The sequence below is a fragment of the Bufo bufo genome, chromosome 7 (assembly GCF_905171765.1).
Source record: "Bufo bufo chromosome 7, aBufBuf1.1, whole genome shotgun sequence".
NCBI classification, from domain to species: domain Eukaryota; kingdom Metazoa; phylum Chordata; class Amphibia; order Anura; family Bufonidae; genus Bufo; species Bufo bufo.
This window is the reverse complement of record NC_053395.1, coordinates 217370258-217398121: the sequence shown is the minus strand read 5'-3', so window position 1 is coordinate 217398121 and position 27864 is coordinate 217370258. Positions and strand designations below refer to the sequence as shown.

The window sequence follows — 27864 nt, the reverse complement described above, 5'->3', positions numbered from 1 at the left end:
ACTTCAATATACACAGGGAAGGACAGATTGGGTGAACAGATTGTGTGCAGTGTACGGACTCTTCCTCTGAGGGGAAAACAAGTTGAGCCTCGAGAAAATCCTGTCTGTCTGATTTGTGGTGATCAGTAAATTGCCTGGCACCTTAGAGATCGCTCTGCTCCAATTTTTGGGAATATTTATTTAGTTTAGTGATGTTTTTTAGTCTCTTTCTCTTTCTTACTAATTTTTCCTCAGTATTGATATCAAATCAGTCCAGAGTAAATCCAAAATCATGAGGCACATTTATAAAACAGCTACTTGGATGGTTCCATAGAAAAATTGGTCACCACTTCTGGAACTTTTTCTACTACATTTTACATAAATCTGGTCTGCGGAGGCCCCAGGGAAAAACATAAAGGGGTGGTCTCCAACCATTTCATGTTAAAGGAGGAAAACAGTGTAATATGATCCAAATGTCCAATTAATCACACCATAGAGTGCCAAATAATAGTGCCATACAATGTCCTTATAATACTGCCAAACAGTGCATGCTGGTATAACCTGGGTATCTCCTGTATATAATTATATATGTACAGCTGGTATAAGCTACAGGTGAAACTAAAAAATTTTTAATATCGTGCAAAGTAAATTTATTTCAGTAATGCAACTTAAAAGGTGAAACGAATATATGAGACTCATTACATGCAAAGCGAGAGATTTCAAGCCTTTATTTGTTATAATTTGGATGATTGTGAGTTTGGGGTTTTCATAAGCTGTAAACCATAATCTCAGGTCCCCTTTGCTCAGGGGGTATGGATTAATTAGCTGACTAGAGTGTGACACTTTGAGCCTAGAATATTCACCTGTATACATCTTCTTGTATATAGTGATATGGACCATGCTGGTATAACCTGGGTATCTCCTGTATATAATTATATGTTGTGACACAGTGAGAGGTTTGGTCTGGGAAAACAGGTATTTTCCTCCCAGCATGTGCTGCTGGGCTGATTTACAGCCAGATGAGGTCAAATACCGGACCGGATTTTAAATGCCGGTCCGGGTTTTAGCAGCACCTGGCTGTCCTTAAATAGGCAGCTGAGCTCAGAAGCCAGGTCTCTGTGTTGGGATCTGGGAGCCTTGTGTCTGGATGAAGGCTTGCTACCTGTTTGGTGTGAAAACAGGTTGGTGCCGCTATCAGCAAGGACTCTTTGAGGCAGAATTGCCGCATGGTGTGAATTACCACAAACACCGCAAGGTGACTTTTTGTTTGATTATGACTGCTTGTTTTGTCACTTGTCTAAAGTGTGAATAAAACACTGAACTGTTTGATCCAAAGAACTTGTTGTTGCCTCTATACTGGGTCCACTAATCCTGTCTACCAGAGCGAGGCCCCACAATATGTACAGCTGGTATAAGTTATACATCTTCCTCTATATATTGATTTGGACCATGCTGGTATAACCTGGGTATCTCCTGTATATAATTATATATGTACAGCTGGTATACGTTATACATCTTCATGTATATAGTGATATGGACCATGCTGGTATAACCTGGGTATCTGCTGTATATAATTATATATGTACAGCTGGTATACGTTATACATCTTCTTGTATATAGTGATATGAACCATGCTGGTATAACCTGGGCATTTCTGGTCATATAACTTGCTTCTATAGTTAACACTGTGTTAAGACGCTCTTAATAATTGGTTGGTGCTCACACAGTGGCGGATCCAGGGGGGGAAGCGGGAAAGGGCCAATCCCCCCCCCCCCCCCCGGGCTGGCGGCGGCGGGGCACAGGGAGATGAACGCTTCCATTGTGGAAGCGTTCATCTCCATAGTCATCTGTATCACTGTCCTCAGGACAGCGATACAGATGGCTGTGCTGAGGCAGGGGAGAGAGAGGCGTGTCCCTTTCCCTTCCTCTGATAGGCTGCCGGCCTAGTGCCTGCAGCCTATCAGAGGCCGGTTCAGGCGGCCGGAAGAGGCCTGCATCGCATCGCTGACATGGAGGTAAGTATGTGTTTTTTTTTTGTTTTTTTTTTAATATATACAATACTTTTACTGGCACATGGGGGGCTGTTATTACTGGCACAGGGGGGGGCTGTTATTGCTGGCACATGGGGGGGGATGTTATTGCTGGCACATGGGGGCTGTTATTACTGGCACGGGGGGGCTGTTATTACTGGCACGGGGGGGCTATTATTACTGGCACGGGGGGGACTGTTATTGCTGACACAGGGGGGCTGTTATTGCTGGCACATGGGGGGCTGTTATTGCTGGCACATGGGGGGCTGTTATTGCTGGCACATGGGGGGCTGTTATTACTGGCACATGGGGGGCTGTTATTGCTGGCACATGGGGGGCTGTTATTGATGGCACATGGGGGGCTAAAATTGCTGGCACATGGGGGCTGTTATTACTGGCACGGGGGGGCTGTTATTGCTGGCACATGGGGGGCTGTTATTACTGGCACACGGGGGGCTGTTATTGCTGGCACATGGGGGCTGTTATTACTGCCACAGGGGTGGGGGGCTGTTATTACTGGCACAGGGGGGGCTGTTATTACTGGCACAGGGGTGGGGGGCTGTTATTACTGGCACAGGGGTGGGGGGGCTGTTATTACTGGCACATGGGGAGCTGTTATTACTGGCACATGGGGACTGTTATTGCTGGCACATGGGGGCTGTTATTACTGGCACAGGGGGGGCTGTTATTACTGGCACAGGGGGGGCTGTTATTACTGGCACGGGGGGGCTGTTATTGCTGGCACATGGGGGGCTGTTATTACTGGCACAGGGGGAGCTGTTATTACTGGCACGGGGGGGGGGCTGTTATTGCTGGCACATGGGGGCTGTTATTACTGGCACAGGGGGGGCTGTTATTGCTGGCACATGGGGGGCTGTTATTGCTGGCACATGGGGGGCTGTTATTGCTGGCACATGGGGGGCTGTTATTGCTGGCACATGGGGGGCTGTTATTGCTGGCACATGGGGGGCTGTTATTGCTGGCACATGGGGGGCTGTTATTACTGGCACATGGGGGGCTGTTATTGCTGGCACATGGGGGGCTGTTATTACTGGCACATGGGGGTCTGTTATTAATACTGGCACATGAGGGGGCTGTTATTAATACTGGCACATGGGGGGGCTGTTATTAATACTGGCACATGGGGGGGCTGTTATTAATACTGGCACATGGGGGGCTGTTATTAATACTGTCACATGGCTCAACGCGTTTCGGGACAGGCACGTCCCTTCATTTGCTCCTGATGAAGGGACGTGCCTGTCCCGAAACGCGTTGAGCCGGATTTTTTTTACATGCAAATAAAGACCTTTGAAGAGAAGCACCCGTGTTGGTTGGCTGCCTTCATCCGTTATAACTCTAGAAGCGATCCAGGCTGGGGGGGTACTCGGTTTACAGGTGTATTATGCTTATCCTGGTAAACCGCCCCCCTCGTGAAGTGAGTAAACTTACTTATGATACCACAATATTATAATATATATGTCGGTATTTTTAAACGAAAAAAACCTTTTATCCATTGTTCTATCCTACTGTACCACATCTACTGTGTACGACGCTGCAGAACACGGCCTCCTAGGCAATAGAGGCTGTATGCAGTGATCCCACTTTTATGTACAATCAATTTTTTATTTTTTATCCTTTTATTCTCTCAGCAGATTTTATATGTGTATACTTTTCACTCGCTCTTTGTATGCAGATTTTGTTCATTTCGCTTGTTTAAAAAATTTTTACATACATGTATGTACAATTTTTTTCCTGTACAATTTTTTCCTACACAATTGATATCCCTCTACATATTAATATAACATAACGCTAACAACAAGCTATCACACACTCTAGCAGCCCAACACTAATCCTCTATTGGCGCCCACAAGGGTTTATATAAAAAAGAGGCGAGATTTGGAGGGTATCCCCACCCACCAGTCCCCCTTTTTTTTGGAGCACTATGGGGGCATTTACTGGGGGCACTATATAGGGGTATTTTATACTGGCACATTATAGGGGCACTATGAGGGACATTAGCTCCCCTGGGGGCATTACAAGGGGGTATTTTTTGCACTGTCACATTATAAGGAGAATTATTACTACTGGGGGGGGCATTATTACTCCCCCATGGTATGACCCCCTAGTAGCAGAACCAGCCTCTCCCTGCTCTGCTATCCCTCTGCCCTTTCTCCAAATCCTTATTATGAAATCTTTCTCATTAGGATAAAACACAACATCAGCCCCACCGAGCCCCCGGCCAAAGTGTGGAAGTGGCGTCCGAGATCCCCAAGGGGCAAGTCAAGTAATTGTAAGTTTTCATGTGGAATATGTTTGTTATACACATATAGCATACACTGTGCCACACAATATACAGTATACCTCTACACTGTGCCACACAATGTACAGTATACCTCTACACTGTGCCCCACAATGTACAGTATACCTCTACACTGTGCCACACAATATACAGCATACCGCTACAATGTGCCCCACAATGTACAGTATACCTCTACACTGTGCCACACAATGTACAGTATACTGCTACACTGTGCCACACAATATACAGTATACCTCTACACTGTGCCCCACAATGTACAGTATACCTCTATACTGTGCCACACAATGTACAGTATACCTCTTCACTGTGCCACACAATGTACAGTATACCTCTACACTGTGCCACACAATGTACAGTATACCTCTACACTGTGCCCCACAATGTACAGTACACCTCTACACTGTGCCCCACAATGTACCGTATACCTCTACACTGTGCCACACAATGTACAGTATACCTCTACACTGTGCCACACAATATACAGTATACCTCTACACTGTGCCACACAATGTACAGTATACCTCTACACTGTGCCACACAATATACAGTATACCTCTACACTGTGCCACACAATGTACAGTATACCTCTACACTGTGCCACACAATATACAGTATACCGCTACACTGTGCCACACAATATACAGTATACCTCTACACTGTGCCACACAATGTACAGTATACCTCTACACTGTGCCACACAATATACAGTATACCTCTACACTGTGCCACACAATGTACAGTATACGTCTACACTGTGCCACACAATGTACAGTATACCTCTACACTGTGCCACACAATGTACAGTATACCGCTACACTGTGCCACACAATATACAGTATACCTCTACACTGTGCCCCACAATATACAGTATACCGCTACACTGTGCCACACAATATACAGTATACCTCTACACTGTGCCCCACAATATACAGTATACCGCTACATTGTGCCACACAATGTACAGTATACCGCTACACTGTGCCCCACAATGTACAGTATACCTCTACACTGTGACCTACAATGTACAGTATACCTCTACACTGTGCCCTACAATGTACAGTATACCTCTACACTGTGCCACACAATGTACAGTATACCGCTACACTGTGCCCCACAATATACAGTATACCTCTACACTGTGCCACACAATATACAGTATACCTCTACACTGTGCCCAACTATGTACAGTATACCGCTACACTGTGCCCCACAATGTACAGTATACCTCTAGGGTATACCTCTACACTGTACCACACAATATACAGTATACCTCTACACTGTGCCACACAATGTACAGTATACCTCTACACTGTGCCCCACAATATACAGTATACCTCTACACTGTGCCCCACAATATACAGTATACCGCTACACTGTGCCCCACAATGTACAGTATACCTCTACACTGTGCCACACAATATACAGTATACCTCTACACTGTGCCACACAATATACAGTATACCTCTACACTGTGCCACACAATATACAGTATACCTCTACACTGTATAGTCTGTTCTATAAGCACCCGTGTTCTGTGGCGGCGGACAGAAAATAATCTGAAAGTGCCCCTCCCGAGACCAGGCTCTGGATCCGCCACTGTGCTCACAAACCGAGATGCTCTAACCTCTAAGCGCCCTCCAGATAATGAAGATCTGCTGCTTTTCCCCATATGTGGACAGGGGTCTATGACAAGTCCTATATTTAGCAGTTAATAAATGATGCTACAACACTTCATCTTGCCACATGATTACCTGAAGATACTAGGAAGATCTGCCACCGCACAGCTTACTCTCGTTAGCAGATATAGCACTTTCCTTAGCAACCGAAGGCGAGTCATTAGACATTCGCTCTGTTCATTATCTCAAGCAACTGACGTACTCAGATGAGCAGTAAAATAATGAGGATAACAGATCCATCTCACGGTGAATATCATTATTCTCAGGTTATTCTCAGCCAGTCTCCAAACACTGAATCACTAATTGAAATTTTCAAGAAAATAAAAAACAACTTTAAGAAACCTTGAAGATGCAGGACTTTTTACCTGCAAATATGATGATACATATCATATAAGCTCTTCTATATGTTTCCCAAGAGATCAACTTGCAGGGTAACAGGCCGAACTAGATGGACAAATGTCTTTTTTCGGCCTTATGTACTATGTTACTATGTAGATCAGAGATTCCTGTGTTTTATCTCAAACCTATCAGACCCATGTCTGTCTGTAAGGCAACTGGCTGCAGCAGAAGCCCTCATTCACTGCTTGTATGCTATATTAGACCAGAAGTCCTGCAATTTCAGCATTACTACCCAACATTTCAATCTTTTTCAGCGGGACAATTTTAACCCCTGTCCCCGATCTGCCTGAAAACAACTCCCAAAACCAACATGTCTGGGCATATTTGCACAAGTTCCGCCCCTTTAAAAACCATCTTGCGTGGCAATCCAATGAAAAATGGTCTGGTTGGGAAGTATACTGTCAGTCACTTGTCAATTAAACATGGGAAGGAACAAGAAGAAATTAAACCCTTTCTTATCTGCAAGATAGGTTGCAGAGAAGTAGCAGTAGTATCTGGGGCCTAATGCCTGATAAGGCCCAAAGGTCCTTGTGCCAAATAAGACATCAGTATAATAAATGAAGAAAAAAATCTGTATGTTCCCAGGAAATCAGGCCACAAATAAGACCTGTGTCTGTCTGTAAGGCAACTGGCTGCAGCAGTAGCCCTCCCCCAGTGTCTGGTCAACTATAGGAGATGATTCACAACCATCTGTTAGCTGAATATTGAAGGAATAAGGATGAAATCAAACCATGTGTTCTCTGCAGGATTTCGAGCAGGAATAGGGTATAGAGAAGTATCAGTCACATCTAGGCCCTGCTGCATACAGTCCAATGGTCATAAGGCCAAAGAAGAAGACATAAGTATTATAAATGAAGAAATAAATCTGTATGCTTCCCAAGACTTTAGTCACCCGTTCTTTTTCTCAAAGTTCAAATCAGACCGTGTCTGTGTGTAAGGCAACTGGCTGCAGAAGGTGCCCTCCCCCAATGCTTGGTTGACTTTATGAGACCATACACACCAAGCTGAACATTAAAATTAAACCATGTGTTCCCTTCAGAATTTACACTATACAGATTGTTTCAGTCTCCTAACTATAGGGGAATGTAGAAGTAGCAGTCGCACTCAGACCCTGGTGTCTGATGGGGCCCAAAGACTCCCACTGTCCCATGACAACATGCCAGCATAAAAAATGGTACATAATGGGGGGAGTGTTACAGACTTTTACAGATTTGGACCTTCACATTACATCTGTAGTAAACACTAGGAACAGGTTTTTCTTCTGTTTACTTTTATCATAATTATAAGTGCACTGTTCCTTTAAATTTATCCTAATTAATATACCTTTTCCTTAATTTTCACCAGCTTATTCCACAGGGCTGTCCACGTATGTGTCTATCAAGTTTGTCTCTGTCCTCACTGAGGTTTATGCAGTGGCCAGGTTTGGGCTGGGTCCTCCAGATACCATCAAGGTGTCTCCACGTGTTGCTGCTCTCTGGAAGGGATGATAAGGCGTGATGCGCCCCAATGGAAAATAAGTCCAAAGAGTCAGGGTCTACAGTAAACCAGTGTGCTTCTTTACTGGAAGAATCCAAGTGCAAAATAATACAGGCAAGGCACTGAGCTGGCTTCTCCAGTCTCCTCACTTTCAGAAGAAGATTTTTTGCAGAATTAAGGCCTGAGCTAGCTGCAGCTCTCTCTCTCTCCCTCAGAAGGCTGTTACCTTGGCCAAAGGGCTAGTGGCTCAGGTTCTGTGGCTCAGTCTTCTGACTGGACCTATGATCAAAGAGCTGGTGACCCAGGGTCTGTGGCATTGTGTCGTCATCTTAGCAACTTCCTCTGGTCACTGGTACAGTCTGGCAGAGTCTCTTCTACTAAACAGTAGTCCCTATCTGCAGACAACTAGGGGCTCTGACTGCTCTCCTTCTAGTGGAAGGGGTGGAGTGGAGAACCACAGCCTAAACAGTAACAATGTTGCAATTTCAGTCTGTCATAGACTTGTATAGAGTTTCAATACATGTCTATGGGAATAACTACGATGTAGATGGTCAGTGTGTCTGTTTTTTTCTCTCCAAAACTTTGCGTAGTCCCTTATAGTAATTGTGGAAGATTTATAACTTCTCAGTGCATAGACAGAAAGTCCCAAAGTCTCTCAGTATTAGCTGGATGTGTATTAACCCTTTTCAGTGCAGCTATAGTGCAATAACAGTGTAAATGAACAGGATATGTTACAATAACCATATAAAATGCAGTTTAACATTATAAAACAGTATAAGTGTAAACAATGGCATAAATCATAGTGCAGATTAACCCGTCCAAGTTTCACTAAAATAGTGGTCAATGCTTTTGGGTAGTAGCAACCGGGGCAAAAGTCCACAAATGTCCATAGTCCAAAGTACCCTTACTCTAGGGCACTACACTTACATATACATTTCATGCATATGAGATATCCTGGTATATCAGTCAATATAATGTGTATATGGGCCATATTGTCCCCTGACATATCCCATAGCAGTTGAACCGACTGGCCATGTTTATGTGAGAGCCAGGGACGATGCTGGTTATATTCTCATAATAATCTCACTTTAGTGCAGCCTCAGGCTTCACGCCTGTAACATCAAGGGACCATATCCCAGCATAGAAGTAAAGTTTGCAAAAACATTTTTCAAATTTTTAATGTAGTCTAAAGTTTTTTTTATATTATTCTTCTAATGAGTGCCCCTTTAAGAAGCAGTAAAACCTTTAGAAGCCTGTATATTTTAAAAAAAAATAGGTTTGGCATTATTCAATTCCTTGTGAAACTGTGATGTGTCAATGTACTTACAAGTATTCCCTGTGCGCCGAGTGTACGGCCGCTGCGTTGCTGTAACGCCATAAGACGATAGCTGAGGATAAGACATCCAGAACGGCATCAAACTGAGGAGTAGAGCAGAACAAACGAAAGCTTTAACAAATCTCAAAAATTTAAAAGTAATCACCAATTTCTTCAATAACCTGCTAGAATGAATTTTAAAGGGGCACTTCCATCTGAAGGGGATTTTTTTTACTTAATATTCATAGAAATTCTTTTTTAGAATTTTAGTCTGTTTTTCATTTCAGCAGTATCATATCGCTGAAAATGAGTGACAAAATCTTGTTTTTTTTGTAACAGTCTGCACACATGATAAGGCCTCCTATATAAGTAGGTAATCTATTGTCAGTTTACTGCTGCTGTGAGGGGAAGATGTTATCTGAAGGGTAATCTTCTTTATAATGGTAGGTGTAGACTGGGGATAACAGTATGACAGCTCTATTGTTCTCGTAATAGGCCTAGATCAGTGAGGGCTAACCTCCGGCACTCCAGCTGTGGTGAAACTACGACTCCCAGCATGCTCCATTCATTTCTGTGGAGTTCTGAGAACAGCCAAGCAAGTGTGCATCTTGGGAGTTGTAGTTTTACCACAGCTGGCGTGCCGGAGGTTAGTCATCACAGCCCTAGATAAAGATTCCTACAGAAGAGCACTGCATTGATCAGTGTAATGTGCGATGCTCCATCTGAGTCTCTCTGGCCACAGTGATGGTCTGACGGAGAGAGTTAAAGGGGTTTTCCAAGCTCCTGAAGATAAGTCATTAATATCTGATAGGTGAGGGTCTGACACCTCGCACCCCCACAGATTAGCTGTTCCCTGTAGCCTCCGATACCAAAACTAGCTCTTGATTGGAGGAGGAAGCACAACTCTGTTCAAAGCGCAGTGGCCATGCTGGGGTACTGCAGCTCATCTCCCACTGAAGTGAATGGAAGCTTAACTGCAATAACCAAGTACGGCCACTACACGTTGAACGCCATCCTGCACCTCCACCCATCGGGGAACAGCTGATAGGTGGTCGTGCAAAACTTATAGGATATATATATTATTTTTTATTCCCTAGATAAAAAAATAACTATCTGGAAACCATCAGCAAGCTGCTGTTATGTGTCTTTCTTTAACCCTCTGAGTGATAATTCTGATGTCTTCCTATGTGGCAGGTTTTATTCTTCTTCTGTGGTTTATATTCATGGAGATCTGCTGTAAATATAATCTCTCTAAATATCCACATGAAAGACGAAACTCTGTTATTACAAGTTCTCCCTAACAAAAGAAGACAATGAGGCGTTTCAGATTCTACAGACAGGGGCGGATATTTTTGGAACAGGCCTATTGTGTTAGCAACACCAACAATCCACAATTTCTTGGCCGGCCCGGCGAGTATTGTACTTGGCTGAAGCCCAAACAAAGCTGAAAATTACACGAGAGATGACTTATTCACGGCAGAATCAGAAACAAAGTTATGAATATTTAACGGGAATTAATAAAAATAAAATTTCAAAGATCAATGGGAAGTTATTAACCCAATGACACCAGTTTTTTGGTGTACAAAGTCACAGCGTTTTGGGCAAAAAATAAATATTTTTTTTTTTCCATTTTGCGCTTTTCTTGTCATTTTTTGAAAGTGAGCATAAGCAGAGTCCGGTCTGGGGTCTGTTATTAGTTGGGGGAGGGGGGTCTTGGGGTGTGATGAATGCGGTCAGAGGCACTAGTTGTGATTCAAATACCTTGGTTGGGGTGTTCCCTATATAAATGGGCGAGGCATTTGGTAAAAACTTACTACTTAAATGGGTTGAATCATCAGCAATCCCTTTAATCGGAGAACCTGGGAACCCTTACAAACAGCTGATTGGCTAGGGGATGATGCCCTTGGTGGCAAATGTGAACTGCAGTGGCCACTGCTGGGGAAATGTGGTATTACAAGGCAGCTGGAGGACCAGGAGTGAGTCCTCCAGACTCAGCAACTCTCTATGCTGGCTCATTAAAGGGAAGGCCCTAATAGAGCATATGGTCAGGGTTTGTCCTTTTAATACACTGCTTCTCATGATCTCCCTGTCATTTCTGAAAAGCCAGCATGTATGACTTGTAGATTGTAAGCTCTTGTGGGCAGCAACTCTCCCCCTCTATACCAGTCTGTTAATAGTTTCTTGTTTATTGTATTTTTATATTATGCATGTGTAACCCCCTCTTGATGTACAGCGCCATGGAATTAATGCCGCTTTCAAATTAGGCCACTTTCACATTAGCGTTTCCAATTCCGCTATTGAGATCTGTTATAGGATCTCAATAGCGGAAGAAAACGCTTCAGTTTTGTCCCCATTCATTGTCAACGGGGACAAAACGGAACTGAACGAAACGGAATGCTCCAAAATGCATTCCGTTCCGTTTGGTTGCGTCCACATCGCGGAAAAAAAAAATGCTGCAATCAGCATTTTTCTGTCCGGGATGTGGTGCGGACACAATAGAAAACGCATCCGTCCCCCATTGACTTTCAATGGTGTTCAAGACGGATCCGTCATGGCTATAGAAGACATAATACAACCGGATCCGTACATGACGGATGCATGTGGTTGTATTATTGTAACGGAAGCGTTTTTGCAGATCCATGACGGATCCGCAAAAAAAAAGCTAGTGTGAAAGTAGCCTAAAGGGTACTTTAACACTTGCGTTATAGTTTTCCGGTATTGAGTTCCGTCCTAGTTTTATCCTAATGCATTCTTAATGGAGAGCAATCCATTCAGGATGCATCAGGATGTCTTCAGTTCAGTCACTCTTACGGTATTTGGCCGGAGAAAAAAACTGTATTTTCTCCGTCCAAAATTCCGGAACACTTGCCGGAATGCCGGCATTATTTTCCATTGAAAGGCATTAATGCCGAATCCAGCACCAAGTGTTCCGGCAAAACGGATCTGGTTTTCCGGTCTGCGCAGACCTTTAAAAATTGCTAAAAAAATAAATACCGGATCCGTTTTTTCCAGATGACACCGGAGAGACGGATCCGCTGTTTCAAACGCATCCAGATCCGTCTACAAATGCTATACGTTTGCACACGGATTTCCGGATCCGGCAGGCAGTTCCGGCGACGGAACTGCCTGCCGGATCTTCACAACGCAAGTGTGAAAGTACCCTTAATTATAATAATAACAACAATAATAATATAAAATAATAACAATAATAACAATAATAATAATATGACAATCAGTACACGTTGAACTGGGAATAATACAGAAAAGGACTTACTGCAAATCCAAATGATGACGCACTAGACCTCATCACAGAGACGGCTGGAAATAAAGGGGGACACTGAATTAGTCTGATGATAACGAGTATAGATAAAGGTCACATTTTTCGGAGCACGTCTTATGCCATGTACATGCCTCAGTGCACTTATACCACACAATAGTATCATGGATCTAATGGGAAGAAAGTCACCATCCTCAGAATAAGACATCTGAATAAAGGATATGTACACCTTTAAATTTTCCTAAATGTCATTGAGGCAGCCTACAGGATGCGGGGTCCATGAACTGGTTATTAATAGGTAGACAATAGTTAATATATTGTAATAAACAATACTATAAGTCTTCCTTAAAGGGGTCCTCTCACTTCAGCAAATGGCATTTATTATGGAGAGAACGTTAATACAAGGCACTTACTAATGTATTGTGATTGTCCATATTGCCTCCTTCGCTGGCAGGATTAATTTTTCCATCACATTATACATGGTTACGACCACCCTGTAATCCATCACCGGTGGTCATGCTTGGACACTGTAGGAAAAAGCACCAGCCTATGAGCCATCCTGCGGTCCCGGCCACCAGAGAAGCCGGCGCTTTTTCCTATAGTGTGCAAGCACGACCACCACTGATGGATTGCAGGGTGGTCATAACCATGGAAACGAGCAGTGTATAATGTGATGGAAAAACAAATCCAGCCAGCGAAGGAAGCAATATGGACAATCACAATATATTAGTAAGTGCCTTGTATTCACTTTCTCTACCTGATAAATGCCACTGGCTGAAGTGAGAGGACCCCTTTAAAGGGATTGTGCCCACATTAAATGTCATTTTAATATATTTCAGCATGAAAAACTAGTTAGGTTTGGAATATACTTTCTGTTACAAAAATGCTCCATTTGTGAGATATTTTCTTAACTTCATTACAATGGTTCACCCTGGTGGTTAACATGTATAGTAATGTGCATGTCCACCTACTGTGGTGGTCGCACATGCTCAGTTCTATCCTTCCATTGCCATCAGCTGTAGTATTTGTTACAGTCTCCAATCAGACCAATCGGCACACACTCCACACACTGCAGGGACCGCCTAAAGCACCGCGCCGCCGGCCAATGAATACATGGCGCAGCACATGCAGCCCGGACAGCCCACAGCAGCTCGGCCGTCCAATCAGTCGCAGCCCGGACCGCCCACAATTGTGCCGGCCAATTACCACACGGAGCACCACACTCTGTACGGACCGCCCACAGCACGGAGCCGTCCAATCACACCATCCCCACAACTGCGCCGCTGGCCAATAACCGCCTCTTATAGCGTGTTGTGTCAGTTGGAGTAGAGTCATTTTGTGCGTAACAAGCGCCGCCATTACATGCACAGAGTGACAGAAATGACAGAATTATCAGATACACATTGCAGCTGCTGCCAGCAGTATTAGCCGGCACCAGCAGTCATTGCCACCAGTCACAGTGACAGCATCAGTGCCAGTCCTATCAGCCACCAGTCACAGTGCCAGTGGTCTCAGCACCACCAGTCAGTGCCAGCCGTATCAGCCAGCAGTCATTGCCAGCCATCAGTCATTGCCACCAGTCACAGTGACACCAGTTAGTGCCAGCTATATTAGCCACCAGTTACAGTGCCAGTGGTCTCAGTACCACCAGTCAGTGCCAGCAGTCAGTGCCAGCCGCATCAGCCACCAGTCACAGTGACAGCAGTCTCAGCACCACCAGTCAGTGCCAGCCATATTAGCCACCAGTCACAGTGACAGTGGTCTCTGCACCACCAGTTAGTGCCAGCTCTATCAGCCACCAGTCACAGTGCCCGCCGTTTCAGCACCACTAGTCAGTGCCACCAGTCACAGTGACAGCAGTCAGTGCCAGCCGCATCAGCCACCAGTCACAGTGCCAGTGGTCTCAGCACCACCAGTCAGTGCTAGCCCTATCAGCCACCAGTCACAGTGCCAGTGGTCTCAGCACCACCAGTCAGTGCCAGTGACACATATTACAGCTACATGTAAGCCAGTATTACATTAAGAGAAAATATTATCCTTTGTAATAAAAGCCCTGTGTGCGTGCTCAGGGCTGCGTGTCCGTGCGTGTGTGCCGATAATTGAACTGCGCATACACGGCGCTCTTACCATTCAACACATGACGTTCCACTTGCAACCGTGCTGCCCACACCAGTGCCAGTCAGTGCCAGCAGTATCAGCCACCAGACAGTGCCAGTTGTCAGTGCCCCAGCCACAGCCACCAGTTAGTGTCAGCCGTCTCAGCCAGCAGTCTCAGCCACAGCCACCAGTCAGTACCAGCAGGCGCAGACGCAGTCAGCAGTCTTAGCCACCAGTCTCAGCCACCAGTCAGTGCCAACATTCTCAGCTACAGCCAACACTCAGTGCCAGCAGTCAGTGCCAGTGCCATTTAATATAGACTGTTCCTACTAATGTTTATGCACTACTGTTATTGTAACGGGCTTAATGTCTAGTCCTATCTATATTGTCCAATATAAAAACTTCTCTGCGATGCATCAACCACTTGTGACATACGAAGGGGACAGGAGTCTCTTGGTCAGTTTTAAATTAATGGAGTTCACTACAACTATAAAACTAAAATGTATTGAGAAGATTACAGTACAGTCTGACTCTTTCTAACACATTATATGGTATAATCTGGTCTCCCAGAACCGATAATATAAACTTGGTGCATACAAATTGACTTAGAACTATTGTACTTTTCCCTACTGGCCTCTAGATGTCAGCATAACACTCCTGACCTTGACATCTCACTTTCATACCTGCTGTGAAGACTTATATAAAACCTGACAGGAGCTGAATACCGATCTATAAAATTTTTAAGGTGACATTTTTGCAGCTCGGCAGCCTAAATTCCAACTTTTTACATTTTTTCAGCATTTTTTTTTCTCACAAAGATAAAAACACAGGTAGGTGTTACATGAATGAGAATGGAGTTTGTAAAAATCGGAGATAATTTTGTGAGTGCCAATTAGTGATGAGCGAAGTATTAAAAAACTCTATTCGGCTGCTTCGCTGAATTTTACAAAAAAAATAGCTCTGTGACGTATTTGCATTTCTTTGTAAGTAGTGGGTGCGATAACAGGGAACAGCAATTGCCCCTCCTTTCTACCCCCCCCCCCCCGGTCATTCAACTCCTTAGATGCCGCATTCATAGCTGATCGCGGCATCTGACAGTAATAACACAGTGTAAAATTTATAAAAACCTCATCCATTTGCTTGCAAAGGGGCCGGCCTCCATCATCTTGATTGAAGATCTGGCATGAAATCTTGCGCAGCCCACGATAACATCATCATGTCACCCGTCGTGATAATGTCATACGTCACCGCGCACAGGATTTCGTGTGAAATCTTCAATCAAGATGGCGGTGGCCGGCGCGTCGCAAGCCGTTTTTTTTGGTTTTTTACCACCATTCAGGGAAATTCGGCTTCGCAGCAAATGGAATTTTCCCTGAAATTCGGATCGAAGTCCATGATTTGTTCGACACTAGTGCCAATGCAAACTGAAAATATAGGCAGCTAATAGTCATACTGGTTGCTACCCAGAATTTCCAGGAGTGGACATAGTTTGTGATGTGTTCTCTAAGCCAATTTTTCTAGTAAAAACACTATGAAAATCTGCAGCTGCATCTCCCCCCCCCCCCCCTTGTCCACTATGCCCTGTATTACATTAGAAGGGATGCTTGAGAGTTCTTGAACATCTATAGAGAGTCTGTAAGCAGGGAAACGGGAAGAACAGGTTTCTGGAAGATGAGGAAGATGCGCAATCCCCTTTTATAACATCAAATGTTCCATAGAAAAAAGTCAGATAAAAAAAAAGTTATTTTTACTTCCAATAACAAAAAAAGGCATCCATGCCATTAAATTCCAGTTTGTCCGCCCCCGCTGTGCCGCCCGTTCCTATAAACCTATTCTGCGCCTTCCAGACAGGACAGGCTGTAAAGCGTCTAATTGCAGAATTTCTTTGATGTGTCTGAGCAGAGCCTCGCAGCCCCTCATAATTATGACAGCGAATGTTAAACCACCTTGCTGGCCTAGAACAAATATACCGCGCCTGCAGAGATGAAGACACCAGGGGGAGATCAGGTAACCTTTACTGCGCTTATTGTGAGGAATATAAAAGGAGGGAATATAAAGGAATGGCAGCTACAGCCTTGCAAGACGTTTTCAGTTTATATGGCGTAATCCTTTTTTTCAAAAATGTCCTATTAACCCTTTAGTGCAAATCCTACAATTAGTTCGAAAATATATTACCGACACACGCGACGCTTCTTATAAAACGACCATATCCTTGGTATTTTGCATGGTCCTGGGTTGCATTCTATTGCTGTTCTTGTTAAGGTGCTTGTGGCACCAACCATGGTACCAGGAGGACAGTAGTGCTAAATAACACCTAAATATAACCAACATAGCATTCCCAAATAATAGTGTCATACAGAGCCCAAATAACGCAGTGTGCCCAAATAATATTGCCATACATAGACATAAAACAGTGCTATTCAGAGCCTCAATATTATAATATGCCAAAGTAATAGGGCCATACAATGACCAAATAACAGTGTTATACGGTAGCCATATGCTACTACCATAGCATACCAAAATAATACTGCCATGCAGAGCCAAGATCACAGTGCTATACAGTGCTTAAATACCACTGCCATGGTGTGCCACACAGAGCCCATATAAAGGTGTGCAGTGCCTAAATACCACTGCTATGGTGTGCCAAAATAATAATGTCACAGAGAGCTCAAATAAAAGTGCTATATAGTGTCTACTAGCAGCAAGAATGCTCAAATAATTGCATCATATATGGACAAATAAACAGTGCTATTCAGTGCCTAAATATTACAACCATAATATGCCACAGTAAGATCAAATAACACTCTACACAGTGGGTAAATACTACCACCATAGCATATTTAAACAATACTGACATTCATAGACAAAATAACAGTGCTATAGAGTGGCTGAATACCACCGTCATAGCATGTCCAAACAATAGTGCCACACAGAGCTCATATACACCCTAAAGACATACCGATAGGGACCTTAGATTGTGAGCCCCATTGGGGACATTTAGATGCTAATGTCTGTAAAGCGCTGCGGAATATAGTAGCGCTATAGAAGTGCATAAAATAATAATAATACTAATAAAGGTGCCATGCAGTGCATAAATACCACTGTCATAGCATGTCCAAACAATAGTGCCACACAGAGCTCATATAAAGGTGCCATGCAGTGCAGAAATACCACTTGCATGGTGTGCCTTAAAATGGTGCTTTTGTCATGACTAAGGGTCGCTGTCTGACCCGAAACGCGTAGACATTTTTTGCTATTTGGATTTTACGTCTTGCAACAATAAAAGCTGGATTTTAAATTTCTGGAAGCTGGGCCTTGTGAACTTTTTCTATCGGATCAGTGGTTTGTTCCTGGCACTGCCCGTGCTCTGAGGCGCAGCCTTCTTCTCTCAGTCTTCAAAAGTGCTATACAGTGTCTTAATGCTACCAGCAAGCATACCCAAATAATAGGGCCATACATGGACAAATAAACAGTGCTATATAGTGCTTAAATACTACCACCATAGTATGCAAAAATAATAATGCGATACAAATAACAGAGCTATAGAATACCTAAAAAATACAACCTTAGCTTGCCTAAATAATAGTGCCATACATAACCCAAGTAACAGTGCTATAGAGTACCTAAATACTACCACAAAATGCCCAAATTACAGTGCTATACAGTCTATAAATGCCATTGTCATTTCATATCCAAGAAATAGTGCCACAAAGAGCTAACACAAGTGTTATACAGAGTATAAAGACTACAGTACCAGTAAGCATGTCAAATAATACCGCCACACAGAGCCCAAATAACAGTGATATACAGTGCCTTAATACTACCGCCAGGGTGGATTTGATTTAAATCACTAGTCAGTAAGGCTTGATTTAAATCATAGTTTTTTACATAAAGGTTCATATTTGGACAATTTTTCTGTTGTACTTAAGAAGGAGAAAAATAATCATTACCTTAATAATAACAATTTAAATAGGATTTATTCAACTAAAACAATAACATTACAGCATGTTATTTGCTTAAACATCCATGTTTGTTAACTAATTTGGCTAAAGAAAATATATATATTTTAAGAAACTTAGACTGTCAGCCCAGCCTACACAAGAAATGCTTAGGCTACTTTCACACTAGCGTTCGGGGCTCCGCTTGTGAGCTCCGTTTGAAGGCTCTCACAAGCGGCCCCGAACGCATCCGTCCAGCTACCAATGCATTCTGAGTGGACGCGGATCCGCTCAGAATGCATCAGTCTGCCAGCGTTCAGCCCCCGTTCCGCTCAGCAGGCGGACACCTGAACGCTGCTTGCAGCGTTCGGGTGTCCGCCTGGCCGTGCGGAGGCGAGCGGATCCGTCCAGACTTACAATGCAAGTCAATGGGGGCGGATCCGCTTGAAGATGACACAATAGGGCTCAATCTTCAAAAGGATCCGTCCCCCATTGACTTTCAATGTAAAGTCTGGACGGATCCGTCTGAACAACTTTCACACTTAGAATTTTTTCTAAACTATAATGCAGACGGATCCGTTCTGAACGGATCCAAACGTCTGCATTATAGGAGCGGATCCGTCTGTGCAGACATCAGACGGATCCGTTCTGAACGCAAGTGTGAAAGTAGCCTTAGTAATGTCCTCTGTAGCTCACTCGTCATCTTCATCTTCTTCTTTGTTCATAATCTGGAAAAGAAAAACAAGCTTTCCTGCTTTATCGGGACACAAACGATTTCTCAATTTAGAATGAACGAGTCCAAAGGAAGAGAATGTTCTTTCAACGCCCGCAGAAGAAGCTACTGCTGTTAAAAGTAAAATCATTACTTGAACAGTCTCTAAATCCAAGTGCTTAAGTGACTTCCACCAGTTCACTGCTGTGACTTTCTTTAAAATATCTTCAGCAAACATATATATCTTGAATGGTTCCCTCTTGGCTTTGAAGTTCATTATAGTTGGCATTACAGATGGATGATTGCTGGATACCCATGTCATAGCTAACTCCTCTTCCTCAGCACTTAAGTTTTGACCCTTATACTGGATATTGACAATATTATATATATAATATTCTCAACTCTTTTCATGTTATAAATTCAGTTTTGAGAACTCCAAAATTAAACCAAGCATCTGTGATAATATCTTGTAGGCAGAGAAACTGCCCAGTAATCTTACAAAAACCTCTGCAAGAGCCGGACATTGTGAATGGATTAATGGAATTTAACAAAAAATTAAACATATACAGCCTTATTCTACATAATTTAAAAAGTAATCTTTATTTCATAATGAAATAACCTTTGGATGGTAATATATTTTCCTCAAAAAGCATTTTATATTAAAAAATCCGATTTAAATCAAAAAAATCCGATTTAAATCAAAAAAATCCGATTTTTTAGATTTTTTTAAAAAAATCATTGATTTTTATCCACCCTGACTACCGCCATAGAATATCCAAATAAGACATACAGTGCAGATTGCTGTAACTGAGAACAGCTGATGATAACGTTTAGGTGCTCAGGAGAGGTAATAGAGGAATATTATACGAGAACCGCATGAGGAATCTTCAATCATAACAGAAGAAACAGGAATAAGGATGAATCCAGTCCCTTAGTAATATAAGAAGATTGACTGGTCCCCCGCAGATGTGTAATAGAGACGAGACTTGGGGCTTATTTCTGGACCTTCTGTTAAACTTGCAGCACAGAGGAGGAACGCAACGGCCAACATCTGTATTGTGTATGACCTTTCCTAGGAAGATGATAAATGCTGAGACTCTGGAGAGAAGGAGCCATTCCTGACCGCAAAACCGCCGCTCGCCCCACAATATCTGTATAAATGTCACTGGAACGGTACAAGTACAGAGACGTTACATAATATAGGAGAAGGCCTGGAAGGAAATATCTACATGGTCACAATCTACTGACCAAACAAGCAATTATCTATCACCAATATCTACCTATTCATTAATGTATTGATTTAAATCTATCTATCGTTTATCTATGTGTCTCATATCTATCTATTATCTATCTATCTATCTATCTATCTATCTATCTATCTATCTATCTAATATCTATCATCTATCTATCTATCTATCTATCATCTATCTATCTATATATCAATCATCTATTTGTCTTATATCTATCTATCTAACTATCTATCTATCTTTACCACCCAGGCTCAACCTCTTAGGCTACATGCACATGACCGTGTGCCCCCTGTGGGCGTATTGCGGCCCGCATATAACGTGTCCACAATACACGGGCGCCGGCCACATGCATTCCGCATCACGGATCGTGGACCCATTCACTTGAATGGATCCGCAATCAAAAAGATGCAGAACGGAGGCAATACGGAGTGCTTGCGTGGTGTTTCTGGCCGTGCCTCCGCACCGCAAAAAAGTAGCGCATGCACTTTTTTGCAGTGCGGACCGTCAAGTGAATGGGTCCTCGATCCATATGCGGCTGCCCCACGGTTGGTGCCCGTGCATTGCGGACCGCAATTTGCGGTCCATAGCCTGGGCACGGAGCACTAACGTTCGTGTGCATGTAGCCTTAGGCTACGTCTACACGACGACATTTGTAGGGCACAACTACACTGCAACATTTGTAGCGCAACATTTTGTTGCACTAATGTCGCGCGACAATTTTTATAATGGCAGTCTATGGTGTCGCACTGCAACATGCAACATACTGCGACTGCGACGCAACAGTCACAGAAAAATCCATCTCGAATAGATTTTCTGCGACTGTTGCGTTGCAGTCGCAGCATGTTGCATGTTGCAGTGCGACACTATAGACTGCTATTATAAAAATTGTCGTGCGACATTAGTGCAACAAAATGTCGCGCGACAAATGTCGTCATGTAGACGTAGCCTTAAACTGGCTCAGTAATTGATGGACTCTGGATGGACCTCAGACAGATAATTCTCTCCAGGTGTCCACAGAAGGAAGCATCTTCTGCTCAATAGACATATTGGCTTTTTGTGGAAGACACACATTCCCTAAGAAATTGGAACTAGAAATAAGCGAATTTCCCAAAATTGCCCATCAGATTCAGTTCAGGCCAAATAAATTCAGTCTGAATTGAAAGTTCCTTGATTGTCCAGAAAAGTCATGTATGACACTCTGAGGTCTTCTCGGTCTGTATCCAACCCCCTTCAAGCTGTAACACTAAAGACCACATTAGTAATGCTCCATGTACGGCTCTGGGTAAACGGAGGGTAGGCAGCAGTAACAAACAGCCTTTTCAGAAGCACACTGCACATTTGGAATTTTTTTTTTTTTTTAAATGGTCCAAAAATTATCTCTTTTGGCAGCAGACCCTTCTTCTCCGTCTTCTGACCTGTAGGCGCCATTCTGAACGTTTCGTGCAAGATGAATCACAAAAGTACTGGATTCGCCCAAATTCTATTCTTTTAGGAAATTTGTAAAGGATTTGTGCACAACTCTTTTGCATACAGGACATGCAAAGAGGTATCCCCCAAGAAAAAGAACCATCTCACCACCAGCGCCACCAATTGAAAGTGGCTCCTTATGAGTCAAGATCCAACTTTCCAGCAAAGCCTTGGGATTTGAAAATGGAATATGGCCAGGCCTGATATCCATCCGTAGACAGCTTTTTCGGAAGGCTTGTTGGAAGGTCGGATCTTGACTCATAAGGAGCCACTTCCAATAGGTGGCACTAGTGAGATGGTGCTCTTTCTTGGGAGATACCTCTTTGCATATTCGTTTTCCATGGATCATTGCCAGTAAGTCTCCATCTAGGACTGGTCTCCATTAGAAGATTCTGCTGCCTGCCTAAGCTGCATACAGGATAAAATGCTTTATGTACAGCTCAAGGAGCCTTAGCTCTGCTGCTGGTTATAAGACAGCTCAGTGCCACAAGAAGGTGCCATCTCCTCCTACACATCATCCTCACACATTAGCAAATTGAGATGCAGGAACATATGCTGCATAATACTGAGGCAAAACATGACAAGAGCAGAAAATCGCTGTCACAACAGACCGTAGTCGAGCATTCGCTATTACACTGTGACAACTCCCAGCCCTCTAGAAACTTCAGCATGACGGGAAAAACATTCATTGAAACCTATCAGCTCCTGATTATCTATACAGTATAGTAAAGTCGGGGGCTGCTCAATGACTTCTCATTCTTTGACAGCTGATGGTAGATCTGTAATGGCAGCCTTATGGGTCCTCATCCAGAATTAGCTGGGCCTCCTGGGGTCACAAACTCTTTGACATGCACATTACAGGTTATATTTTTTTTACCGTAGCTTTATTTAAAACCTTAAAGGGGTTGTTTACCATAAGGTTCCCTTCAGACAGGCTTCCCGGTAGGACGGGACCTGCAGAGGGAATCATACTTATGTGATATCCACCGCTGGATTCTGGGACCACTAGGGGGAGCTCACTAAACACAGATCAACACAGCTTTCACTGGGCTATGAGCTCCCTCTAGTGGTGTCTGCAGGCAGCTAGAAAATAGCATCTGCATTCAGGAAATTTGCACCACTGTGTCAGAAAAAAGGAGCTACGACACTTAAAGCTATATGCATCTTATATGAAAAAGGTAATACTTTTAAAGAGGTTATTCATCCACTGGGGCCTTTGGGCAGACCCCCTAGCTTGGTTGGACCTGCGGAGGTTATCATACTTACCTGATCCCCATTTCAGCCTCTGCTCTTCCCGCCTTAACATCCAGTTTGACGAGGGTCACGCCGGAAATGACGTGTTTCCCCATGTGTCACATCACTGGGTCACGCGACACAACAAGGGAGACATGTCACTACCGAATCCAGTCATTGACCTACGTAGAATGCCAGTCTATGATCAATTCTCCCCACTATATGTAAATAAATATAAATGCAATAGTGGCAGTACCTTTTTAAGACCTGGACTTTTTTTTCGAATCTCAAACAACCTCATTAATGTAAATGTCCACCTTTGATCACAATATTGTTTTGTTAATCTAAAATTGAGCACAGATTACAGGGGTTGGAGGTCTCTTTATAAAATGCAGTAATCTAAGTCCCCTGTGTAGATATTAGTCATATAGAAAGCGTAAAATTTTGTTTGCCTGCAGTCACCACTAGGGGGAGCTTAGGGGCTTACTGCATACAACTGCAATTTAACTCAATAAAAGCAATTGTATAAAGTAAGCTCCTTAGGCTCCCCCTAGTGGAGATTGAAAGTAAACTAATTGTAAAATTGAAAGAATTGTATCATTTAAGACTATGGCTACTCAGGGAATTTGGAGCTCTGTCCATTATAAATATACCTCATACAATGACTCAAGATTTTGGGCCAAGACACAAACAGTCTCTTTTGGCCCAAGTGTCACTATACTCCCTCCAAAATCACCACTGCCAAACATTACAATGACCACCTGGTTGTAATTCTCCTCTGATCAGATTCTATCTCCTTTGTCCTTGAATCTCGTCCTGGCATCTTGAGCTGGTGAATGAGTTGCTTAATCTACATAAGCCTCACAGTGAGACGGATCTGGTTGTCAGCATGTAAAAATAAGCAATATCATTTTTGCATTACCACGGAGAGTTTCTTGGCACCTCTCCAAATTAAAGCTTTCATAACGGACTGTAATATTCTACTCGTTTTTCATGCCAATAGATTTATATCTAATCTATCTCATATCTATCCAGGCTCGGACGGGCCCACAGGGGTACAGGTGAATCCCCGGTGGGCCCCTGAGCAAGGTGGGCCCCTAGTCCCCCACCCCCTGCACAGGTGGCACATGGCACAGTAGACTGATATATATACAGGTTGGCTAAGATGCTATACAGTATATTGCCTATGTCCATATAAAAACTGGGTAGTGTGTACAGGTAATATATACATATAACGGTACAGTGGGCCCCTAGATTGAATTTTACTGGTGGGCTCTTGGCAACCCAGTCCAACACTGTATCTATCTATCTATCTATCTATCTATCTATCTATCGATCTATTGAATATCTATCTATCTATCTATCTATCTCCTATCCATCTATCTCCTATCGATCTATCTATCTATCTATCTATGTAATATCTGTCTATCTATCTATCTATCTACAATTTACATTGTGTAGGGCTGGAACATTGCATGGGTGAATAAAGCGGCTCCACCGCCCTTTTCACACAACTTGGAGTGCCGCCTCTAGTTTTGGATTTATTGTGGATGTCTATTCGATCCTGGTGCTTGGATTCTGGAGGGATCGCACCCATCTTTTTCAATGTGACAATTGCTGCTCTTTTCTCTGTCTTTAGTTTATCTATCTATACAGTCAAGTCCCGTTATTCTGACCACTTCCTACTTTGGACGTCGGCAGCGCAAAGGAAGTCACGTGTGCTGAGGTATATGAGGTGTGTGATAGGCTGTCTGCACACATATCCCTTGTCGCTGTCATGGGTAACAGGGGCAATTTATCAGAGTTGTAAAAACTGAAGATTATTGGCTTTTAGGCCCCGTGTGTCGGTATTTCTGACACTGCGCAGTGTGAACTGTTCTTGTGCTGCTGTTGTGAAAGTGCATCATGAGTGGACAATTGGCGCCATTGTGAATAAGTGACGTGGAAACTGCGGAGCACCATGTACCACTGATGTGAGAGGTGAACATCAGCGATGAAGGTGCATGAGGACAGATCCACACACTACAGTGGAGCAGCTCACCGCCAAAATGAACCCGGGGCCACCAGACGTGTGTGTAACACAACAGATCAGAGAACCCTTCTGTATATGGGGCCCCGGAGCAGATGGGTGGTCACTGCTCCTCTGACAACGAAGCTACATTCGCAGAAAAGTATCAGAATTGGACCTCCACTGATCGGTAAAGGGTTGTTTTCTCCGATGAGTCACATTTTCTGCTTCATGGAACGGATGGACATTGGCGTGTCAGGAGAGAAACATCAGAGAACAAACACCCTGCAACCATTCCTTGAAGAGCACAAGCTGGTGGCGGCAGTGTTATCATCTGGGGAAGCTCTTTGTGACATTCTCTAGGCCACTCATCCGTGTGGAAGGCACTCTTAACCGATTTGGAAATGAATCCATCCTTGCAGATCATGTACACCCATACATGCTGACTGTCCACGCTGGGGCAGATCGATCTTCCAGCAAATCAATGCAACATGTCACACGGCTAGAAATGTCCAACATTGGTTGGAAGAGCATGACCAAGACTTCCAAGTACTACGCTGGCCCCCTAATTCCCCAGACTTGAACCCAATTGAGGATTTGTGGGTCCACCGCGATGGTCATGTTCTCTCTATGGATCCTCCCCCATGACACCTCCAGCAGCTGTGGGATGCACTGTAGTCAGCATGGCTCCAGATACCTGTGACAACCTACCAAAACCTTATGGAGTCACTCCGGGCACATATAGCTGATGTCCGTGCTGCACACAGTGATTACTCTGGATATTAGCTAGCGGTCAGAATAATAGCGTACCGGTATATATAAAGTCCTGAAACAATCATACAACTGACTTAAAGAGACAAAATCCTAGTTTTCTTCAGTCTGCAAGATTTTCTGTAGCAGTTGGTTAAGGAAAATGGACCCATGTCCTGCTAACTTCTGCTGTGGGATGCTGCTGTATGGCAGCACTATTGCTGGTTCAATACTTGGTGGTGCTATTTGAGTACTGAGACTACACATAGTATTATTTGAGCTCTTACACAAGGTTTTATTTGGTCATTATATTGCAGCGCTATTTGGCCACTGTATAGTCATTTTATTTAGGTACTATAGTAGGGTATTACTTAGACATGTGGATTGGCTTGGCAGTATTATATGAGAAGTGAAAGCTGGTAGTATCTGAGCACTGTGTGGCTGCATACTATGGGCATTGTAGGGTAGCATCATTTAGGCATTTTTCAAAGTGCTGTTATTGTGATCACATATCAGGAGGAATGGTTACTGAATGTTTTAACAAGGAGACTTGACAGACCATGATCCAGCCAATGACAATCCCCCCCCCCCCCCCTCCCCACTCCAACACACACAAACACCACCACCACCTACCACCATTGTTCCACAACAGAAAGAAAGATGAAGAATCGACTGCTTGGGGATGACGTTTACCCTATAACTACACCCATTTTTCAAGAACCAGGCATTAGGTGACCTTATATTCCTATAATAGGGAAACGGCAATTGAGGTCATAGCAAAGTACTCTTTGAAATTAAGCTAATGATAAATAAAATTAAATAATAAATGAAATATTAGAAAATAAAATTAAGGTCAAAATAAATAAAATAAAAAAACAATTAACAAGAGAATAAAATTAAGCCTGACCGTGACTATAAAATAAAATAATAAATATAAAAAAAAATATAAAGAATAAAAAAGATCATGATAGTAAAAAAACAATAATAAAATTAAGCTCATGATAAAATAATATTAAATAAAATGAATAATAAAATTAAGATCTAATATCAAATATGGTTCATCTGTGAACAACTGATTACTACTATCAATTCTGAGTTCATCAGCTCTCCAGTGAAATCAGCCAAACTGCAGTGAGGTTTGTAATTCATTTTAATTAGTCAGAAAAAAATAAATTTATGTAATTAAAGTCCAAGAACTGATTTTTATTAGGAGATAAAATGATCTCTGTTCAGTTTTATATCTCTCTGCAGGAAATAGTAATATCCGCTGTAACAAAATCTGATGACTTTCTTCCCTATAAAATCGGGTTAACAAATGTAACGTCAAAATACTATATAATTTTTTTTTAATCTTACTGCTTGTGCAACGTGCCGCCCCCTGGGGCCCTATTAGAGGGTTGGTACCCAGGGGTAGGAATGGCCAAGTGGTATAGGGAGGCCTAAAATGTCCCTTTATGTGTGTAAGTGAGTGTCACTGTGCTCCTACCTGGATATGGCTGCACCCCAGGCTTTGGCTCCGAAGCAGACAAATAGTGGGGAATAGTTGAGGTATTTGAAGAAATAATTGAGTCCAGACTGATGAAGTTGAATAGCGGCTTTACTTTGGTAAACGTTCATCAGGCACAATCTTCAAACTTTGTCTTGGTCCCAGCAGGCTTTGGCATTAAAACTCTGGCAGGCAAACTCAACTGTGCTACATCTGTTGCTCTCTGGCTCTTCTGTGCTGACAGGCTTGCTGTTTAACTTAGCTTCTTCTTTATGCTAAAACTTCTCTCTTTGTAGTCTGTCTCTTAATTAGGCCAGGGCAATCTCCTACTGGCTCCTGAGGCTCCAAACTGTGGCCTCCATATCCAGCAAAGCTGAAGGTGCTCTGGCTGGCTTGGCTTGGCCTGGGCACGTCCAGCAGAGACATGCCCAGCACTTGCTTCCTTCCCCTA

General features: G+C 43.2%; 1 protein-coding gene across 1 annotated transcript in view; it reads right to left on the bottom strand.

Annotated features, from left to right (window-relative positions):
- TMEM163 (transmembrane protein 163) overlaps positions 1-27864 on the bottom strand; it is a 173477-nt gene that overhangs the window by 72136 nt on the left and 73477 nt on the right. The window contains exons 3-4 of the mRNA XM_040441062.1: positions 12470-12513; positions 9208-9299 (exon numbers count right to left, since the gene is read on the bottom strand). Coding sequence (XP_040296996.1) covers positions 9208-9299; positions 12470-12513 — 136 coding nt within the window. The remainder of the gene's footprint in view (positions 1-9207; positions 9300-12469; positions 12514-27864) is intronic.